Here is a 20,676-nt window from a genome sequence, read left to right as displayed (position 1 = left end):
TAAATGTAGTGGAGCCCGCGTGGCCTTTGCCGACTTCATACGAGGCAGAGACATCAATTGTTTTCGAATCCCAAGTTCTTATCAAGAGTGTGTATCATGCCGAGACGACAAGACTAGAGACAAAATTAGGCAATATTCCATCTGCAAAACTTGGAGACCATGCCCTACCCTTCCTGGATAGACTATCAGCCCGTTGTCCGGACATATTTGCAGTGAATAAGGCGGCGTACCGGTGATGGTCCCTTTTCATATGCAGAGCGTTCTAAAAGGAATGGTCCGACGGTCTACTGCACTAGGGATCCTAACCTGCCTGTCCCGACTGGATGGAGCACCGTTGCATTTCCCAAGACGCGGACGTATTTGGTTACCCAAAATGGACCGTAGTCTCATGGACCACGTTCTGAACTTGCATTCCTTGGTAAGCAGTTCGCCTCGATCCAGGGTAGAGCCGTCCAGAATCCGGGCGCCTAGGGCCAGGCACGGTTAGGTCGTCGAATCCGACCCTGAGCTACGATGTTTTCGGGACTGTTTTTGACAATCAACCAGGGTTCTATATTAGAGACAAGGTTGTTCTCGAATATGCGGAGCATAGATTGTGGACGACGCCAGTCTAAAGAAATTCTGCCCACGGCATCCCCAGGGTCGGATTCCATCGTGGTTTACATCTGCCGCATCTGCCGTGCATTCGGTACCATAAGCCCGCAATGGTGCCCCCCCTCCCAAACCCGCACAGCTGTTCGAGATTGATCATTAACGGATCTGTCACTGCTCTCCAGATTTCGTGATCCGATTTACTCTCTCCGTCCGACTTATACCTGCTGGATCATCATATCACCCCAGATCATGCTTGTTTTGAGTTCTTGAGTCGATCATACCAGTCGAGGAAATGGCTTCCCTAGTTCGAAGTTTATGGCTATGGGTTCTGGCTCTGGCAGTCGTACTCGTGGCCGCAGAGGTTCAACCACGCTCAGGCAGCTTGCTTACAGTCCTTACGAGTCTTGAGGATGAACTCCCATCGTGTGCGGTGCGTTGTCTTGAAGGGAATGACGTTCTGCAGAGTCACCAATACTGACAAGACTACTCCAGTATACGTGCTTCTCTACGCACGCATCCACGCGGAATTGCAGTACCGTCGAAGAGTTCATCACCTCCGATGTCACGACTTGCTTGAACTCAGCATGTACCACACATGAGTACCTATGTCAGTCAATGTGCACCTTAGTGTCCCGAACCAGTAACTCATGATAAACCAGCCGCTGAGAAGCTCATCACTACAACATGCGGTACCGTAGAGCGGAACACTCAAGCTTCGATTAGAGCCATCGCTTGGACACTATGGGCCTTCGCTACCTTCTTCCTTTCAGGGCGCTTGCTCGCCCGCACCGCGTTCTTTGGCGGAATGTCCCTCGGCTGGGACGACTGGGCCATTGTGCTTTCTTGGGTAGTGCTTACGGGAGTTACTGTTGGAGCCGAGTTGAGTATGTTGGATCTCAAAACGATGCCCTTTTCTCTGTGCAGATACTGACTTGTACCAGTGGTTGTCTTTGGCCTCGGCAAAGATATGTGGACTCTTGACGATACGCACATTAACATTGTTTTGATTGTAAGTCCACTGGCTGCAAACACATTGCTTTCATATAGACTTGTGCTCATTGATCCGACAGCTCTTCTACGTTGCCGAATTTGCCTACGTCATCGAGTCGACCATTACAAAAGTTTCGATCCTTTTGTTATACCTTCGCATTTTCCCCGATCGCCAGTTCCGAAAGCACATTTACGTTCTCATGGGCATCATGGCACTATTCTGCGTTGCCTTTGTTGTCACCCTGCTCACATATTGCATGCCATTCGCCTTCACCTGGGAGCGTTGGGATAATCAGAAGACGGGCACATGTATCAACATGAATGCTCAAACCTACACTTGCGCGGCGCTCAACATTGTTCTCGATCTCATCATTTTCTTCATCCCCATCCCACAACTGTAAGCGCGGAATGCATACGTTTTTTTCGAGAAGACCTGTTAAATGCTGACCAATTTGATTAGCATGAAGCTCGATTTGACCCTGAAGAAGAAGGCGGGTATCATTCTTACGTTCCTGGTCGGCCTGTTTGTCACCATCTGCAGTATGATCCGCCTGAGAGCCTTGATTGGGTGGACGGAGAGCACAAACTCAACAATGGACTTTGCCAAACTCGCCGCCTGGTCGCTTGTGGAGCTCGACGTCGGCGTCATTTGCGCCTGCATGCCGGGAATGGCCGGCCTATTCAGACGCCTCAAGAAGCGCGGTACCGATTATATCCGGTCGAGATCCAGCAACAACGCCTCAATGGCGCTCGACACATTTAATGGCACCAAGGGAGGAGGTCCCGCTATCACAAAGACTACCATCATCTCGGTGAAGCGAACACACCACGACAACGACACCAACTCTGTGGGCAGCGAGTCGGAGCTCGAGCTGGTCGACAAGTCCAAGGGGACGTACAATTATTCTACACGCCAATTTGGGAACTCCATGGTATAGAAACAAAAGAATTGCTTTTGGAGGGTTGCGCAACCAGAGCAAGCCACTCCTGTATAAACTGGTATTTATTTGCGTATCACATCAAGCAAAAAAAGCATAAAGCGATAGAAACAGCGAAATCATAATTGAGCGAATTGAATTTCGATAAATCTGCTATATTCTGTATTCTTGCACCGCCGCTTCTCTACTACGTCTATCAAAGTCCATGAAAGTGTTTGAATTGCGACATCTTTTTCCGTACATTGTCAAAGTTCTATTTGGGGGCGGCTAGCCTTCACATACGTAACAAGGTTTCGTTAGCGATATTAAAAAACTACAAACCATTGCTCAAAACGGACTTGGTTCCAACGGCTTGCCCGGATGCTGCTGTCCAGGGTTTGGCGGGTGACTGTCTTCCGCAGAAGAAGGAAAGAATAAAATGCACGTGGAGCTTAATGATCCCTTCGGAGAAAAGGCACGCCAAGAACTAGGGGACCTTTTCGACGGCGACGACGACGACGACGACGACGAAACGGAAGGACTTTTTTAGAACAACCGAGATGAGTAATCTATATTGACGTGATGCTATGATATGCATGTAATCTATATTTATGCCAAGAAGGGGGGCCTGGTACTATGAAGCACAGGTGCACGCGGAAAAAATCACCAATCAAATCGTCCATTCCTAATTGGTCAGATTGCCGAGTCCTGTCAATGCAGACCCTGGGTCAAAGAAGATGAAATGTCAATACTACCTTTATTTCGTATTCACTTTGATTTGTTTGAACCCTTTCTTTCCCCCCCTCTTTCTTATTTTACTCAGCATGCCTCAATTAGACATCTATGCTTGTTCGGCGTTAACAAGAAAAACATGTTCGGATTCATCTCGTCGTCGCTGAAACCTTCGAGTGACGAGACCTGAGCGTTGGGAAACGTTGTAAAAAAGCGAGCAGTCGCCAGCCTGAGCTCCATGCGAGCGAGGTGCAATCCCAGACACACTGAGACAAGCAATTAGTATATGCTCATCAAGAATATCACAACAGGGATGATAGCAAAAATGGGGCGGTGGGCGGAAGGCAACCTTACCTCGACTGCCGCCACCAAAAGCCAAAAAGGCATCTCTCATGTCCTTGGTCGAGTCCTCCCAGCGCGACGGGTCAAACCTGTGCGGCTCGGGAAAGATGTCGGGATGTCGGTGCATGCTCCAAGCCTGCGCCGAGACAATGGCGCCGGGGGGCAGGTAATGACCAGAGAGCTGGGCGCCGCCCGCGGGCACGACTCTCGGGAGCCCCGACGGCGCCGCCGGGTACAGGCGCAGCGACTCCTCAATGACCTGGTTCATGTACGGGAGGGTCTTGACGTCGTCATAGGCGAAGCCGTCGGGGAGCGTTGCTAGTTCTGCGAGGAGACGGGCTTTGATATCGGGGTGTCGACATACCAACCAGACGAGGTAAGTCAGAGTGTTGGCCTGAGACCTCAAAGTTAGCCCGGAGCAAAAGAAACATGACAGTCTTGAGAGTCTGAATAGTGTCTTGCTCTTTACGTATACAAGAGAAAACTTACAGTGGTGTCTGAACCAGCGATTATGTATGCCGATGCATTGTCGCGAACCTCGAGAAATGTCAACTTATCGGTGCCCGCCAAGTTGTAAAGCTTTGAGAGCAGTGTCGGTTTTGCATCGTCGCCTTGCTCTTCAACAATGCGCTGGTGCCGCAAGATTGACTCATCAGCGTATCCAGTGATTCTGCGGCGCTTTGTCGTGGCCTCGCTGATAAAGGGAACGCGGACAAACCGAGCCAGTTTGACCAGAACCGGGAATGTCGAGATGATGCCACCAATTCTGGCAACGTCTTGTAAATTCTTGATGTATTCGCTCTTCTGTAGAGAGTATTAGCCTATTAAACCTTATTCACGACAAAATATTGTTTATATTGGAGTATCTTACCCCTCCAGTCTCCAGCATGTCGAATGACCGCCCAAAACTCAGCTCGCCAATGACATCGGTAGCCATGGAAAGAAACCAGTGAAACACATCCTATCATGATCTTGGTCAGTCTCCATCCAAATTCCCATCCAAACTTCACAAAACGAGGCTACTTGCAGTGGCATTGCGCTGCTGCATCTCCTCCTGCATACGCTGGATAGCCAGTCGCACCTTGGTCTCGACGACGGGCAAGTGTTTCTGCAGACTGGATTCGGACATTTCCGAGGACAGGAGCCGCCGCTGGCGCTTGTGAATTCCCGTGTCGCGGGTGGAAAAGACGCTGACCTGGCCGTTGGCCAGCTTGTCGTAAAACTCGGCCTTGAGGTATTCGCCCTTGACTCGGTACATTTCCCGCGTCGTGGCGACGTCCTGGAAGCTGGCCTCGGTTGGACTGATGCGAACGACGGGGCCTGATACGTAGCAAAGTAGGCTTAGGTCAATGATGGACTCTTGTTTGCAATGGTGTCGGTTCAGAGTTGTAACTCACCGTACTTCTCATGTAGACCTTGGACCCATTTAGGTCTCCGACCCTTTACTACATTCCATCTGTAGGGTACATCGGTAAAGTTGGTTATCCAGTCACCGGGCAGCTTGGCCATTGGACTGCTCAAGACTGTGTAAAACCACTGCATATAAATGTCAACTCTGCAGAATTGAGACCAAAAAATCACGGACGAAACACTTACTCCTGCAACTGCCACGAGAATCGCGGCAGCTGGAATATAGAGATGATTGATACTTGAATCAATCATGCTGTTGAAGAGTATTGTTGACTATGGTTTAAGTATGCTGTTGATTGTATTCTGCGTTCATGTGAAAATGCTGCAATATTGGATATTTGAACGACAATGGAACTGTTAGGCATTATATGAAGGAAAGTTTGCCACGATCAACAACCTTCAATGGCTTCGCTTTGAGACGGCGTCCTGCCAAACCGACAACTCTACTATTTGCTTCTTTACTCCGGATTCGTATCTCCGCCGTTGCAGGCGGTCGGTCGGTCAGTTAGTCGACCGGCTAGTCAATCAAGGGAGTCACACACCGCACAATAATGAAGGCCAGAACCGCGGGCGGCGACTTGACGTGCCATGACATCAACGCGCCGTTTCCATTGTTTGCTGTTCATACTAAAATAACCATGGTCGGCACCCCTAATAGTGCGACAGTGGATCTAAGAAAGGTTCTGAGCCGGCCTACAAGAGTGCCGACAAGTCCGAAAAGAGCGGCCGCCCCCCTATAAACCTGCCTCCTCAATAAACAAGCCTGTTGGCCCCGCCTGCAAAATAGTATTCCAACCATTGCCAAGCAAGCAAAAACAAAGCAGAAATATACCTACACACAACTCCCCCTGTCGCTATGTTATATCCGAAAGCTGCGGGGCGGCTTTTATACAGTTTCATGGTGCGGCTATAGCTGACCAACTGCCGAGCCGAATAAACGCATTTATACTGCAAGGCCATCTCGATTCCCGTTCGGCTGCGAGACGCAGACCTTCGGTGCCGCGATTGTCGACTCCCCGAGCTCTCGTGACTCAAAAGAATAAATAAGGAGAAGCCCCTCCGACTTGCATATTAGGCGAGGCAATCTGGAATGCTGGACTATCTGTGCGTCCCATGTTTTAGCGGGGTTTTGTCTAGTAAACCGACGGTGCAAAGCACTATTTCTGATGTCAGATTTCCGTTCAGCAATGGTAGGACAATGACAAGACTTATATTGGTATAGATCATCATCCCTATCCATCAAGCATTGCATGAATTGGCTTGCGGCAGTGTCTTTGTTTCCGCGAGTCATTTCTCGTGCTCAAGTGATCTTGTTTGCCGTCAATGTGATGATTTCAACCATGTCCACTATAATCCAATGCAGAGAGGTATACAACCACACGCATGTAACCTGGCAATAGCCCCATGTGATTGATGCGATCGGTGAAATAATCCCTACGCGCCGAGTTACACTGTCGTTCGCGTTTCGGCTTTATACGCCTGTCCCTAAGGAGCTGATCAATTGGATATGGTTTTGTCCAATTTCCTTCTGCATCAAGACGCATCAACCATCTTGCGTCGTCCCCAGCAGCAAGGGTTAGTGAGACGAGAGTCATTGGTCGTGTGATTGTGAGGTAATGCAAGTATAAACCCCGTCAGTGCAGATGACCAGGCAGTTGTATACCATGGATCTGTGAGTATACATAGGCAAGTTCAAAGGGGGTCAGCAGAATGTATTATCATTCATGATTTCTAAAATATGATGGTGAAAAGATCAGTAACGCTATGCTATGTCGTATGCTTTTTTTTTTTTCCCGCCTCCTCGTCTCCAGCGTTGCAGTGCAACTACAATAATGCGCTGCATAATATTTGTGGGGTGTTATCTCAAAGCAATATTAGAGATGCAAAATATGCTCCATATTATGAGGTCTCGCTTGGCGCGGCACTTGCCTCTGTCTCCTCAATATCCTCAATCTCCGTCAGGCGCAAAGCATCTTTGACGTCATGCACGAAATGACGCTCTCCGCCAACTAGATCAACGATACCACTTCTTTCCAGTAGTTTCCAGACTTTGTGAGTCTTGCTAGGAGCACGGCTGAAGAACACGCGCACACCCTGGGAGCGGTAGCTTTGTACAATCTCTTCCAGAACTTGCGTTCCAGAGCCATCCAGGGAAGTGACACCGTGAATATCAAAAATGACATTTCTGTGACTGCCTTGAGGTCGTAATCGAGGCAGCGCAGGATGAGCAAGAGAAGTACCGTATCGTTCCAATCTTGCCAGTCTGTTCTTCAGATCACCCGTGTTGGCAAAGGTGAGAGGCTCAGGTATCTTGACAATCAGACATCCTTCAATGAACTCTAGGCGATCAGAATTCTCCTCTGCATTCTCAAAACGTTCTGTGCCTGGGATACGTCCAAGAATTTGGATTCTTGGCCGAGTAGCATGCCGAATGACCTGTAGAAGCGACAAGCCAATTCCAATGGCAATGCCCAGGTTGAGTGAGAAGAAAACGGTGACGAGAAGAATAACAGCCATGAGAGAAAGCTCTGTCCAGCCTCGAATACGTAGAAAGAAGGCCACATCATGGGGGGCTTCCTCGATCAGCGACCATGCCACCACTGATATGAGTGCTGCGAGGACGGGTTTCTGTTGTTCTTTAGTACATTGACTATTCACTGACGGTCGTCCAGAAGCAAAATGAGTACTCACGGGAATATAGTAAAACCACGGCAGCATGAACAAGACGCAAAAGACAGTGATGATGCTCAAAAAGATTGAACTCATTGGACTCTTGCCTCCAGTCGACTTGTTGACCTTGCTTCTTCCATAACCGCCAAATGCTGGAATAGCCATGAAGCATGAGCCAATAAGATTCGCAACGCCAAGGGCCACAAGCTCCCGATTGGGACTGAGCTGCATGCCCTCGATAGCATCTCCAGTTCCAAGACTCTTGGCTGCTACCGAGGACTCGAAAAAGCCAAGCATACCGATCAGGAACGAGGTGCCCATGGCCTCTCGGATATGCGCTATATGCGATGTTTGAAACGGATTGCGGAACTCAAAAACATTGGTGGTGCCGCCTTGAACATCGCCAAGAACGCCAACACCTCGTTCTTCCCAGCGCAACCTCCATGCCAGCAATGCTGATATAACAACAACGAGAAGTCGATCCGGGAAGAATGCCACGCTGGGATATCTTGGTTGGAGTCGTCTCTTGACCTCTCTGACAGGGGGTGAGAATGTTGACCATGGTAAATATGATTTAGAACGGCTTACCTCAGAACCATAATGATGGTAAAGCTGACAACTCCAATAATAGCCGAGAGCTTGTGGAGATCCGAGAAATGCGTGAACAAGAATTCCAACTTTTGCACAGAGCTGCCGTGACCGACGCCGGGTGTTCTCGCAGCGACACTAGAAAGGCCAAGGACAGGAATCAACTGATCGATGAAAATCACGACACCAATAGCAGAGATGAAGCCGCGCAGGAACGGTCGGCTAAGAACACTATCCAAGAAGCCCAGGCGAAACAAGCCCATGATGAAGACAGTAGCGCCGGCAATGCCAACAGCGACACCTGCGATCCGGGCGTGCATGGCGGCATTATCGTCATCGCCGCTCCCAGAATCAATGCTACTCTTGACTATCGAGCCCACCAGGAGAGACCCTGCAGCCTCGGGACCTACAACCATTTGAGGACAGCTACCCATCAGTCCATAGATGAACGGATTGAACACAAAGGCGTACAAGCCATTGATCGGCGGCACATGCGCCAAGCTATCTGCGTATGACAGAGCCATGGGCAAGTACATGGAGGCAAGAGTAATGGCTGCCGTGATGTCGCCCTTGAGCCACGACCAGTTGTACTGCCGTATCCAGATCAAGGATGGTACATAGTACGACAAGTACATCATCTTGGAATCCTTGAAGCCGTGCCTCTCGGCCAAGGACCGGGAGTTGGTCATGGTCTTGGTCTTCATCTTGCTGGACAGCGTCTTCCTCCAATTGCCCTTGGTAACCGATGCGTCGGAACCCAACAGCGAGCCGGCATCAGAGCCCCTGAAACTGCTGCCCACAGGACTAGAAGGTCGTGGTGAGAAGGTTCCGTGATCGCAGGGCCCCGGATGGGCGTGATCGTGGTGGAGCAGGGACGTGGTCTCCGTGGTTGGCCCCCCACTCGGCCCGGCCTCGGACGTCGATGAGTGTTGATCAGGCGTCGCCGATACATTGCCGTCGTTGCCGCTGCCGCCACCGACACCGTTGAACAAGGACGAGGACGAGGGCGTGTGACTCTTGCGGAGTGCACTGGGTGTCGTCGGTGCGTGATCGGTCGCCTGGCGCGACGGGGGAGAAGGTCGAGACGCCATTTGGCGGACGAAGGACACTTAGGAAGAGGTGCAACGAGCACGTGGTAGGTACGAGATCCAACGCAAGTGATTGATTATGGTTGCGACGAAAAGCTATATGCTGAGCATATCAAAGTATGTTTATTTTGCATATACACTCTTTGACCGCCAAGAATTGACTTTTTGGAAATGCGATGTTTTGATTTAATTTTTTTTAATGCCCGCAGAAACAACTAGGTAGGCCTATTGGCTGATGGTCGGTGCTGACCAATGCGCTACGAGCGTCTGGGTTAGGGATGACGGAGGTAGTCCCAGGGGTCTTCCAGGCCCCGAAAGAGCCTAGGAAGCCCCTCCAAGTTCATGCGCCATGGCTATAAGATACCCCGCAGACTCTATCATGTGGGGGGTCATTCGGCTATTCCCGAGATTCGTTGATCAAATCCCATCGAAAAGTCGAATTCCATGCCAACAAGGAAAGATAGAATCAAAGGAAAGAAAGATGAAACCAATTTTGTTTGCGTCTTCACTACCGGATAAATTTGAGTTGCAATTACCTATCGCTGCGTACAAAGCAGCAATGATTTCAAAATAAAACGTCAAGATCGGACACTAGGAATCTTGTATGCATGACGCGGAGCCTCCGATGCTATGGAGATATCGGTATGGTAGGTATCCATTCTGTATCGACTATCCTGAACCCACATCACAACACAACCCCATCTTGGGCTTGGCGACCGATTCTAATCTATATATCTATTCAAGTATTCTATACCTAAATACTGTTTGGATATCATGATTGCAGTGGTGCAAGGGCAAGCACTCTATTGACGGGTTACTTCCCTCACCATTCATGACTGAGCAATTCAGAGCTTAGTCTCGTCTAAGAGTAAGTTATAGAGGATTATGAATTTCGAACAATGCAGGTTGTGAAAGTATGATTCTCACGGAACAAGAGCAAAAGATTTATCAGCTTCACAGCGTTTCCCAATAGTTACCCTCTGGTAAATGTCTGGTGGTGCGGAGCATTCTGGTGATGTTCATTTTAAAATTCTTTCAGTATGGACGACTTTAATATATATTATTGGAATTCGGTGCCTTGTAATCTTCTAATCGTGTAAACTAGGTCATTACAAATAGACTCTTCCTTATAGCCATGACTCGTTTCAATTGACTATGCTGTCGAAAATCTGAATTAAAGGAGCACAATAATATGTTGTGTTCCATGCATAGCCAAATCGAGTCGAAAGTCGAGACTTTTCCTAAAACTTCACAATCTTTCCTAAACGAAAGAATCACTCTTGGGCCAGTATAGGAATATGACTCGCCAGCTCGCTTTCAATTTGACTGCTGCGAGCGAGCGGTGGTGCGTGATACTTTCGGACTGGTAATTGTGCTTCCGGTGGGTGAAGTTTTGCTGAAATATCAATCCAAACAGTACAACTCAAGCAGTCTTTTGACCAATTTGCACTACTGTAGATCTCAATACGAGGGTGCATGTTTTCAATTCGCGATGAGATCCCCAAGCACAAGTTTTGAGTCAAAATTTTGTTACTCTGTGGATGGACTTCTCATTGTCCCTGAAAATGGAAGGGGCTTAATCGTGCGTTGGCATGGCATAATCGCCCATCATACATTCCAAATTGGCGAGGTTGACTAGCTTGAATATCGCAGGCAGTAATCGGTTGTCGGTCAGCAAAGTGAAGCCTTGAGACCATCACATCATTTTGCTAAGCCTCGAAAAAACACCTCACCATATGAGCGTCAGGAAGCAGGTGTTTCCTTAGCGCTTAGTATAATAAGACATGAAGATTGAGCCTTTGTTGACTCTTGCTCTTGTCAGCGTTGCGCGGCAGGTCAGGGCACCTTTCAGACCCAGGGTGTCAAGAGGCGAAGTAAGTCAATGATGTGGAATCAGCGTAAAATGATGCGTAACACGGCAATTATATGGAAGAAGCATTTTCCATCTGCCTAGAAGACCACGAGTCAGAACGCCCGAGTGCCAGTGGTCATGGCTCCTCCGGGGGTGGCTGTGCATCATACCGTGAGGGGCGGAGCGCGAATAGACATCGCGGCAGATGCAGACGAATTTAGGCTGCCAAAAGAGAGACAGGGTTGCGGACCGATCAGATAAGCTGTAGAAAGGGAACACTTCTATGCACTCAATAAGCCTCCCTGGAGAAGTCGCGTGCAGGTACAACGGTAGTTTACTGTCATGGCCACGTGCCTCGGTAAGCCATTTCTTAGGTGCAGTTCTAAAGTGCATGTAGAAACCTCCATCTGATCAAGCCAAAGCAAACTCAATCAACAATTTAGATTTAGTAAAATGACTCAAATGTTTAGCAGCGAATGTGCTGTGCGACTGACACGTTGCTAAGTAAAATGCCACACCGGAGCTCCGGGATTCGCTCCGGATGTCCGGCGCCGAACGTGTGTATCACCTTACAATACGAAAATGTAGATTTATCATTAATATGCTTTGTCTAATCTGTCACACAAGAGACAACCAAGGATCGTGTAATTCTTCCGACATAGGGAAATTTGAAAGAATTTTGGCATTTCACAATGAAGATTCTCTGCCTACACGGCAAAGGTACGAGCGGAAGAATATTCAAATCACAAACTGCCTCTATGCGGAGGAAGCTAGAGGAGCTCAGCCCGGACACACCATTTGAATTCGATTACGTTGATGGTCCTGCACCGTCGACTCCGGCCCCAGACACACCGCTTTTTTACGATCCACCACATTATGCATTCTACGAGGGCACCGAGATCAAGGCCATACGCAGGGCACACGAATGGCTCAGCCAGCTCCTCGGGGTGCGTGGTCCCTATGACGGCGTGCTGACCTTTAGCCAAGGCGGCGCGCTTGTCTCGAGCTACATGCTCTACCAGCAGTGGTACGAACCCGAGAAACCTGCGCCCTTCAAGTTTGCTATGTTCATGTGCGGCGGCGTGCCCATCACGGTGCTCAGGGACTTGGGGGTGCCTGTCACCAAGGAGGTGGAGGAGCTAGACCTCGCCACAAAGCGACAGCTGCTGGAAAAGACGACGGCAGAGGTGACGAGGGACAGGTGGCAACTGACCGACTATGCCAGCGTGGTGCGGCGGGCGCAGTTCAACTCGGACGACTGCTTCGGACTGAATTTGAACACGATACCCCAAGAGCTGAAGATCAGAATTCCGTCTGTACACGTCTACGGTAGAAAGGATCCTAGATTACCGGCCTCGGTACAACTGGCTGGGCTATGTGATCCGTATATACGGAAGGTTTATGACCACGGAGGTGGGCATGAGCTTCCTCGAAGCAAAGAGGTATCAGAGGACCTAGCACACTTACTTCTATGGGGTGTACAAAGAGGTTCTTGGCCGGGACAGGAAGCACATATTACTTGACGAATAATATTTGTGCTCTTTAGAAAATTTATTAGTACTCAAAAGTCGCCTTCTTTCAACAATTCATCGTCACGGGCCCTCTGATGATGGCAAACATTGGAGCCAAGGGTTGCTTGAAATGGCCTCTCTTTCTTCTTGTTGAAGGTTGACAAGGTATATTCCCGGTAATTCTCAATGCCGAGCTAATTGGCATTATCGAAATGAGACAACAGGATTCATGTTTCGTAGTAAGCCAATGTCGCTGATTTTTGTGGCGCAGTATACGAATTTGCTCATATCCGACGCTTGGAGAAAAAGGCTATGGCACAATGAAAATCAGATACCAGTTCGGACCTTCCATTACTGTCTGCAAGGTTGAAAATTGGCAGACAATAATTCTCTTGCCAAGCTCGATAATATTGGTCAATACAGTGGCTTGTCTGCATTTGCTTACTCCAGTGACATGGATGAAGGGTTTAGGTTTTGAGGGGCCTTGCTTCCATACGAGGCTGAGCGAAGACGAAGCTCAGGGCATATTGACGTGTCCTTGTCTACCTGTTGATAGGATGTATAGCACGATCTTGCCCCATCATACTCTGCTGATTTGGACCTAACTGGACCGCCACGGCATATTCACAGCCTTGATCAACGCGGCGTACTGCCCAATGGCAAAAGACGATTGCAAAGACTGCCTGAAGCAATCGCCACATCAGAAATCCAGTGGCACATATCGCTGTGTCTTGATAGAACCTGGCAGAACGATATGTTGGTGGCTTTTATCCAGATCGGCTCTCGAGTACTACTTAGTAGCTGACAATCCGATCAAGGCGCAGCCGGGATGAGAATCCAGGTTTGATAGTCTTTCCACATTAGGCAAGCATATTCTTCGATGGTGTGGTGTCGATGAGAGAAGTGTGAAAAAACTATGCCACCGAGACAAGCACCGAGTGGCACTTATATCTCGGCACTCTGGGCAGTAACAAGCCGGGCGATTCCAGACCGGATCCACCAGGCGTCGACTATGAAACAAAATGCAAGCCAAAACATCAATATCGTGGCATAGCCACACTTGGCCCGGCGTTATAGACTGTAAAGAGCGCGGGGAGGCAGGGGAAGGCAGATCTCGGTTAATTAAGATCAACTTCCTTTTGCGGTGTTAGGCCGCCCTGAGAGACTAGCATAATCCAATCAATGGATTCCAAGAAACTGAACAACTTGTCATTCTCTCTTCGTCTGATGTTGGTTGCGATCGTTGCCCCATCCATTTGGGGCTCGGCATACTCGCGAGGCCACGACAAAATATATAACCTAGGTGAGTAGGGGGACCCACTTGACAGGGGCTCATTTATACAAGTTGTTTGTTGAATGGTGTCGAGTCTTCGATTTCGATCAACACTGAGTTTTCGTGGCCATTGCCCAGTCTGCCACGGGTCAAAATATGGGCTCAACATAATTGTCCTGGTTCTTTAGACATCTAGAACCGCAGCTTTTTGATACACAGTAACTGTGCCAACGGAATCTTCGGTGCGAATCCGGCGTTAAGTGCCAACGCAAATAACCTTATCTGGTTGACTTTCAGCCTATTCCGTTCAAAGCACAAGTGGCGTCATTGGCTGTCGCCCCAGTCGGCGCCCTCCCGTATGGGGCATTGCTAGTCATTCGCCTTCGCTTTGGGTGTCCCAAATTCTAGACCTGCTTTAACCGACGGAAGTCCTTGCACCCAAATCAGGACACCACAACCTTGATCTCCTGAAAGGGGAACCTAGAGAACGCATCTGGCCTTTTGGTTGCGTACCTACAGAGTACATGGCAACTCTGGACCTACAGGTCGGGCGTAAGAGTTGACATGAAGTCAGAGCAAACTGATACGTTGGGCAAAGGCACTCATTTTCCGCCTCGATTCACGACCAACAAATGACGACTTGTGAAAGTCACATTTCACCGCTGAGGCATTTCACAAGATGCCAAGCCAGGGCGAGTTGGCAGCTCCTTGTTGTAAGCCATGGCAAACATAAAAAGACAAGCGGACCCCGCCGTCTTTCTTTGAAGCTCCAACCGTCTTTGGTCACGCTTGGCAAATATGTAGGTCAAGTTTTTCCTTGCCAAGTGCTTGGAAGTACATGATTGAGGCTGTGCAAAAATGTGTTCCATTAGGAGCTGGTCAGATCACAAGAGACTGACTGGTCATCCTGATTCCTGGCGCTTCAGGCCAAGGCCACGGTCGCAAAATTTTTGCTCTGCTGTTACATACTTTTGAGTTAGTGGCCTTCTGCCGATTCGAAGTTCTGCCTTTATGAACCACACAATTCTTGACCGGACTATGGCCTTGGATAGCAAGCCGAGTCAATAACCGAAACCGAAAGTTTCGACCTTCCCTGGGCAAACATCATCACACTCGTTAGTAAGTCTGGGCTTTGCACTGCCCGCAGTCATATTCCACTTGGAATGGATCATTACACCTTCAAAGCGCCTGGGCGGGCGCTTCGCTGCCACTTCTCCTGCCACATTGCGTATTCCCGCAGAGCCTTGGTATTCTCCATATGCACAACCCAAGTCTCGCCTGAGTCGCCTTCAGCTATGTCGGCATTCTTTGTCGCCCCCAATCGAGGCAGACTTTTGGATTTGCACTGCCCCCTTCTATGGAGTGCTCTGGGGCCTCCTGTGACTATTCAGGATGTATATGACACTTTGCTCGTCCTCCAGTCGGAAATTCGGCACACAAATTTTTGTATCATTGCTGCCGTCTTTACCGATTTGCATAGAGAGATTCAGGTTTTACCTGGGTTCTATACTACTGCTCTTTTAAAATCGTATACTATTATATTCCTTGCACCGCAGCATCTCATTCGCCAATATGGCCGGGGACAGCTTGGCGCCCCCACCGCCTACACTGACAGTAAACACTCATTGTCGAAACAATAGTTCGTGTAGTACTGCTGGGTCCGATGCCATCACCCCTTCGGGCGAGTCGACTATATCCAACCCTTTCCTCACACCTTCAAAGTCAGCAAAGTCAGACCCGTTCCTTACTCCAAGCAATAGAAGTCGCGCATCGAGTTTTGCTACTACAGCCGTCGATGCAGATACTGCATTACGGCCAGACCCCGGAACAGAAAATGATTTCTACGTCGAGAACAATCCATTTGGCTATAGTCCAGGTCAGCTGAACAAGCTGCTGGGTCCCAAGTCCCTGCCTGCATATAGGGCACTGGGTGGACTCAGGGGCATAGAGAGAGGACTGCAAACCAACCTGGAATCGGGCCTCAGTGTCGATGAGACTGGCATCCCAGCCAGGGTCACCTTTGACGAGGCCGTTTCGGGCACGATAAATCATACAGAAAAGGGCCAGACTCCACACAAGGACAGCAAAGCCTTTGATGACCGCATCAGAGTATACGGCAAAAATGTGTTGCCCGCGAAAAAGGCCACCCCTCTGTGGAGATTGATGTGGAACGCTTATAACGATAAAGTACTTATTTTACTGACAGTAGCTGCCGTCATATCTTTGGCACTCGGTCTCTACGAAACTCTTGGCGTAGTCCACCCGGAAGGTTCTCCTCCCTCAGTTGACTGGATTGAGGGAGTCGGAATTATCGTTGCTATTATCATTGTGGTCGGTGTTGGATCATTAAACGATTGGCAAAAGGAGCGTGCCTTTGTCAAGCTTAATGCCAAGAAGGATGACCGTGAAATCAAGGTCATTCGCTCCGGCAAGTCGTTCATGATCAACATTTACGAGGTTCTCGTCGGAGATGTTATCCACCTGGAGCCCGGTGACCTGGTCCCGGTCGACGGCATCTTTATCGAAGGACACGACCTCAAGTGTGATGAATCCTCGGCAACTGGAGAATCCGACGCAATCAAGAAGACGCCGGGAGACCAAGTCATGAAGGCCCTCGAATCTGGCAACATGCACAAGGAGTTGGACCCCTTTATCATTTCGGGCGCCAAAGTCCTTGAAGGTGTCGGCACGTTTGTCTGTACATCTGTCGGCGTTCACTCGAGCTTTGGAAAGATCATGATATCTGTGCGCACGGAGACGGAGTCAACACCTCTACAGAAGAAGCTGGAAGGTCTGGCAATGGCGATTGCAAAGCTTGGCAGTACCGCAGCTGGATTGCTCTTCACCGTTCTCTTGATCCGTTTCCTGGTCAGCCTCCAGTGGGATACCAGAGCGCCGACCGAGAAGGCCTTTACATTTCTAGATATCTTGATTGTTACCGTCACCATCATTGTAAGTCGACTTCGATATATGAGTGATTATGAGAACAAGCTAACATAAATCAAAGGTCGTCGCAGTACCCGAGGGTCTACCTCTAGCCGTCACACTTGCTTTGGCATTTGCCACTACGCGCCTCGTCAAGGAGAACAACTTGGTCCGCATTCTGAGAGCATGCGAGACCATGGGAAACGCCACCACTATTTGCTCAGACAAGACTGGTACTCTGACTACCAACAAGATGACGGTTGTTGCCGGAACATTTGGCACTTCTCGCTTTGCCAAGAGTGACAAGAGTGATGGCGATGAGAAAGGCGCCTCTCAATGGGCATCCAGCTTGTCGGCCGCTGCCAAGGATTTGATTGTCCAGTCTGTCGCCATCAACTCGACGGCATTCGAAGGCGAAGACGGCGGAGAGACCGGCTTCATTGGCTCCAAGACCGAGACTGCCCTCTTGCAGCTGGCCAAGGACCACCTTGGCATGCAATCGCTGTCCGAGATCCGCGCCAACGAGGATATTGTGCAGATGATGCCGTTTGATTCGACCAAGAAGTGTATGGGCGCCGTCATTCGACTCCGATCTGGTGCCTACCGTCTCTTGATCAAGGGTGCTTCGGAAATTCTTCTCGGCTACTGCGCATCCAAAGCCAACGTGGAGACGCTGGAAGAGGAAGGCATGAGCCAATCTGATCGGGAGACACTTCAAACTACCATTGATTCTTATGCCAAGAAGTCCCTGAGAACCATTGGACTTGTGTATCGCGACTACGCTCAGTGGCCTCCGGCTGGAGTTGAGATCGAGGACGACCACGTCACGCTGTCCTCAGTCCTGAAGGACCTCGTCTTCTTCGGTCTTGTCGGTATCCAGGATCCTGTCAGACCAGGTGTCCCCGAGGCCGTCAAGAAGGCCCAAACAGCCGGCATCGTGGTGCGCATGGTTACGGGTGACAACATTCTGACCGCCCAAGCCATTGCCAAAGAATGTGGCATTCTCGTCGGCGAAGGTATCGTCATGGAGGGACCCGTTTTCAGGACGCTGAGCGAGGAGGCCATGAACGAGACTCTGCCCAAGCTGCAAGTCCTGGCGCGCTCTTCTCCCGAGGACAAGCGCATTCTCGTGACCCGTCTCAAGGCTCTTGGCGAAACCGTAGCAGTAACTGGCGATGGTACCAATGACGCGCCAGCACTCAAGGCAGCAGACGTCGGCTTCTCCATGGGAATCGCTGGAACCGAGGTGGCCAAGGAAGCCTCTGCCATTGTCTTGATGGATGACAACTTTGCCTCCATGATCGTCGCTCTCAAATGGGGTCGCGCCGTCAACGACGCTGTTCAGAAGTTCTTGCAGTTCCAGATCACTGTCAACATTACCGCCGTCCTCCTCGCCTTCATCAGCGGTGTCTCGAGCTCTGACTTTACCAGTGTCTTGACTGCCATCCAGCTGCTCTGGGTCAATCTCATCATGGACACCTTTGCAGCGCTGGCTCTAGCTACTGACCCGCCCACGGAGAAGATTCTTGACCGACCTCCCCAGCCAAAGAAGGCACCGCTGATTACCACAAATATGTGGAAGATGATCATTGGACAGTCCATCTTCCAACTTGCCGTCACCCTTGTCCTGTACTTTGCCGGACACGCAATTCTCGGCTACGACGTCAACAACGAGACCCAGATGACGGAGCTGGACACGATTGTCTTCAACACCTTTGTCTGGATGCAAATCTTTAACCAATTCAACAACCGCCGCCTAGACAACAAGTTCAACATTTTCGAGGGCATCCACCGCAACCAGTTCTTCATTGTCATCAACTGCATCATGGTCGGCGCCCAGGTCGCCATTGTCTTTGTCGGCGGCACCGTCTTCTCCATCAAGCCGCTCAACGGCGTCCAGTGGGCCATTTGCCTCGTCCTGGCGTCGCTGTCTCTGCCCTGGGCCGTTGTGATCCGGCTCTTCCCTGACCCGTGGTTCGCCAAGATTGCGCATACCGTCGGCAAGCCCGTCGTGGTCGCGTATAGGGCGCTCGGTGCCTTCTTCTCCAGCCTAGCAAGAGTATTCAAGAAGCCGGCGCAAAAGTTCAGGAAGGAAAAGGTACAAGAGAGTGAGGATAGAGAGAAGGAGGCAACGAATAATGATACCCCAGCTGTTGTCGTTTCAGAGGCAGTATAGACCATAGATTTTTTACGTACATGAATAATGATTTGTTGTATCCTTGAAAGAGAGTCCCGACTTGTTACATTTACTGTAATTAAGTAATCAACGATGGATATTTTGAAGCATGATTGCGAGCTGTGTTTGTATTCATCTCAATTACTTTATGAGGGAAACACATGAATTGTACAAGAGTATTTTCATAGAACAGACTCTGACACACGAGCATTTTCCGTGAATTATATAATGATATTTGTAACATAATTCTATATATACTTAGCATTCAACCGTTACTTTCTCGTTTTCTGCCCATGACTTGTCGACTTTCGAGGCCACATCTGCCAGCAATGCTTCAGACTGCGCGATGAACCTACAATGATGATGAAGATGTATCGATCTGAAAACAACGTGTAATGTCTTGAAGAGGTCGCTGATTATGCATGATTCACTTGTGACCTGTTTTTGCGCCACTTGATTCTTGCTCGTTCAAGAATCATCCTCAATTTGCCTTCATTCCTCACGTAATATCAAAACACTATACTTTCAGACATGGATTCTCTAAGAGTCAAGATAATAGTTGTTAAGTTCACATGGGAAACTCAAGAATCTTCCCATCGTAGCGTCTAGATGGTCACAGCCGCGTTTCGCGGCCTGTAGTGGCTGTCATACGCTAGAAGCTCTCAGCCAAAAGAAGACTTCCGAGCATCTGAGAATTCCTCCCCCTCTTTTCACCATAACACCCCTGGAAAGGCTAACGATTTCAGCTTTCGGAAGAGGCTCCCTAGAGCCTGATCGTAAAACATGGCGGGGATTTTGAAGTTCTTGTTGATCCATCCAATCGGGGAATCACTCGTTCTCTCTTGCAAAATGCCTACATGTAGTTTATCCAATACTAAATGTTGGAACTAGAATAAGCGAACAAACACTTGCATGAATACCTTTCCGATGGTGTTATGCTCGGGCAAGCCCGGGTTGAAAATGGCTTGCCATTTGGTGATGTTCTGCATGATTGGCAGGCTTCCAAGCCACACGTCAGAACGTGTGTGTGTGCGATTCCCTCGTGTGCTCGTCAAGGGGATGGTGGGAGGTTTGAGGGTTCAATTTTCAACAAGGCCAGACTCGTTTAAACCAGGACTTGCCCAGGTACACTGATGATCTGCATTTTTGATATCGGGGAAAGACCGGTTGAACCATAATTCCATAGCCTAACAACTCGCCTAGTTGTTCTCTTTGTGCGGCAGGCAAAACTTGGGTGAGAGGCGATCCCCGATCCGATGGCGGACTACCTGTTCACCGTTAGTATATTTTCTACTAGTTAGTTGGGAAGCGAGGGTCGGCCGGCAGATCAACAACTGTACTCTGTATCTCAGCAAGTGAGAGAAAACTCAATGGGGGTTGAAAAAGTGTTTGTCATGTTGAGAAAGACGGGGGGAATATTTCGCGTGAGCCGCCAAGACGCTTACCCCGGACGACAGGCCAAAAGTAGTCTGGTGGTTTGCAAAGAACCAAATGATGCCTGCTGCTTCTGTCCAACGACGCCGCTGGAATCTCCAAGCATTTGGTTCTTGGGATCCATCGCGCCGGGTGTCGCCCGCCCACCCGCCGCCACCGCCGTTGCTTACCTAC

The 20,676-nt window shown here is 49.5% G+C and overlaps 5 protein-coding genes across 5 annotated transcripts; 3 read left to right on the top strand and 2 right to left on the bottom strand.

The window, feature by feature from the left end:
- Positions 1-886: 886 nt before the first annotated feature.
- PFICI_05504 (uncharacterized protein) lies at positions 887-2,522 on the top strand (the record flags this gene model as incomplete). The annotated part of the gene is made up of 6 exons (XM_007834085.1): positions 887-1,024; positions 1,087-1,201; positions 1,254-1,478; positions 1,536-1,603; positions 1,665-1,981; positions 2,045-2,522. 6 exons carry the CDS (start codon positions 887-889, stop codon positions 2,520-2,522), a joined length of 1,341 nt encoding a protein of 446 aa, XP_007832276.1.
- A 798-nt stretch (positions 2,523-3,320) lies between these two features.
- On the bottom strand, positions 3,321-5,237 carry PFICI_05503 (uncharacterized protein; the record flags this gene model as incomplete). Its single annotated transcript, XM_007834084.1, has 7 exons — positions 3,321-3,499; positions 3,588-3,969; positions 4,065-4,379; positions 4,447-4,536; positions 4,591-4,895; positions 4,973-5,111; positions 5,172-5,237. 7 exons carry the CDS (start codon positions 5,235-5,237, stop codon positions 3,321-3,323), a joined length of 1,476 nt encoding a protein of 491 aa, XP_007832275.1.
- Positions 5,238-6,884: 1,647 nt separating this feature from the next.
- On the bottom strand, positions 6,885-9,334 carry PFICI_05502 (uncharacterized protein; the record flags this gene model as incomplete). Its single annotated transcript, XM_007834083.1, has 3 exons — positions 6,885-7,613; positions 7,677-8,190; positions 8,244-9,334. 3 exons carry the CDS (start codon positions 9,332-9,334, stop codon positions 6,885-6,887), a joined length of 2,334 nt encoding a protein of 777 aa, XP_007832274.1.
- A 2,541-nt stretch (positions 9,335-11,875) lies between these two features.
- Positions 11,876-12,706, top strand: PFICI_05501 (uncharacterized protein; the record flags this gene model as incomplete). Its single annotated transcript, XM_007834082.1, has 1 exon — positions 11,876-12,706. One exon carries the CDS (start codon positions 11,876-11,878, stop codon positions 12,704-12,706), a length of 831 nt encoding a protein of 276 aa, XP_007832273.1.
- A 2,833-nt stretch (positions 12,707-15,539) lies between these two features.
- On the top strand, positions 15,540-19,068 carry PFICI_05500 (uncharacterized protein; the record flags this gene model as incomplete). Its single annotated transcript, XM_007834081.1, has 2 exons — positions 15,540-16,919; positions 16,975-19,068. 2 exons carry the CDS (start codon positions 15,540-15,542, stop codon positions 19,066-19,068), a joined length of 3,474 nt encoding a protein of 1,157 aa, XP_007832272.1.
- Between the last annotated feature and the right edge of the window lie 1,608 nt (positions 19,069-20,676).

Source organism: Pestalotiopsis fici (assembly GCF_000516985.1).
Source record: "Pestalotiopsis fici W106-1 unplaced genomic scaffold PFICI_Scf_3, whole genome shotgun sequence".
Lineage (NCBI taxonomy): Eukaryota > Fungi > Ascomycota > Sordariomycetes > Amphisphaeriales > Sporocadaceae > Pestalotiopsis > Pestalotiopsis fici.
Note: the sequence above shows the minus strand (reverse complement) of the source record. Positions and strands in the feature narration are given on the sequence as shown.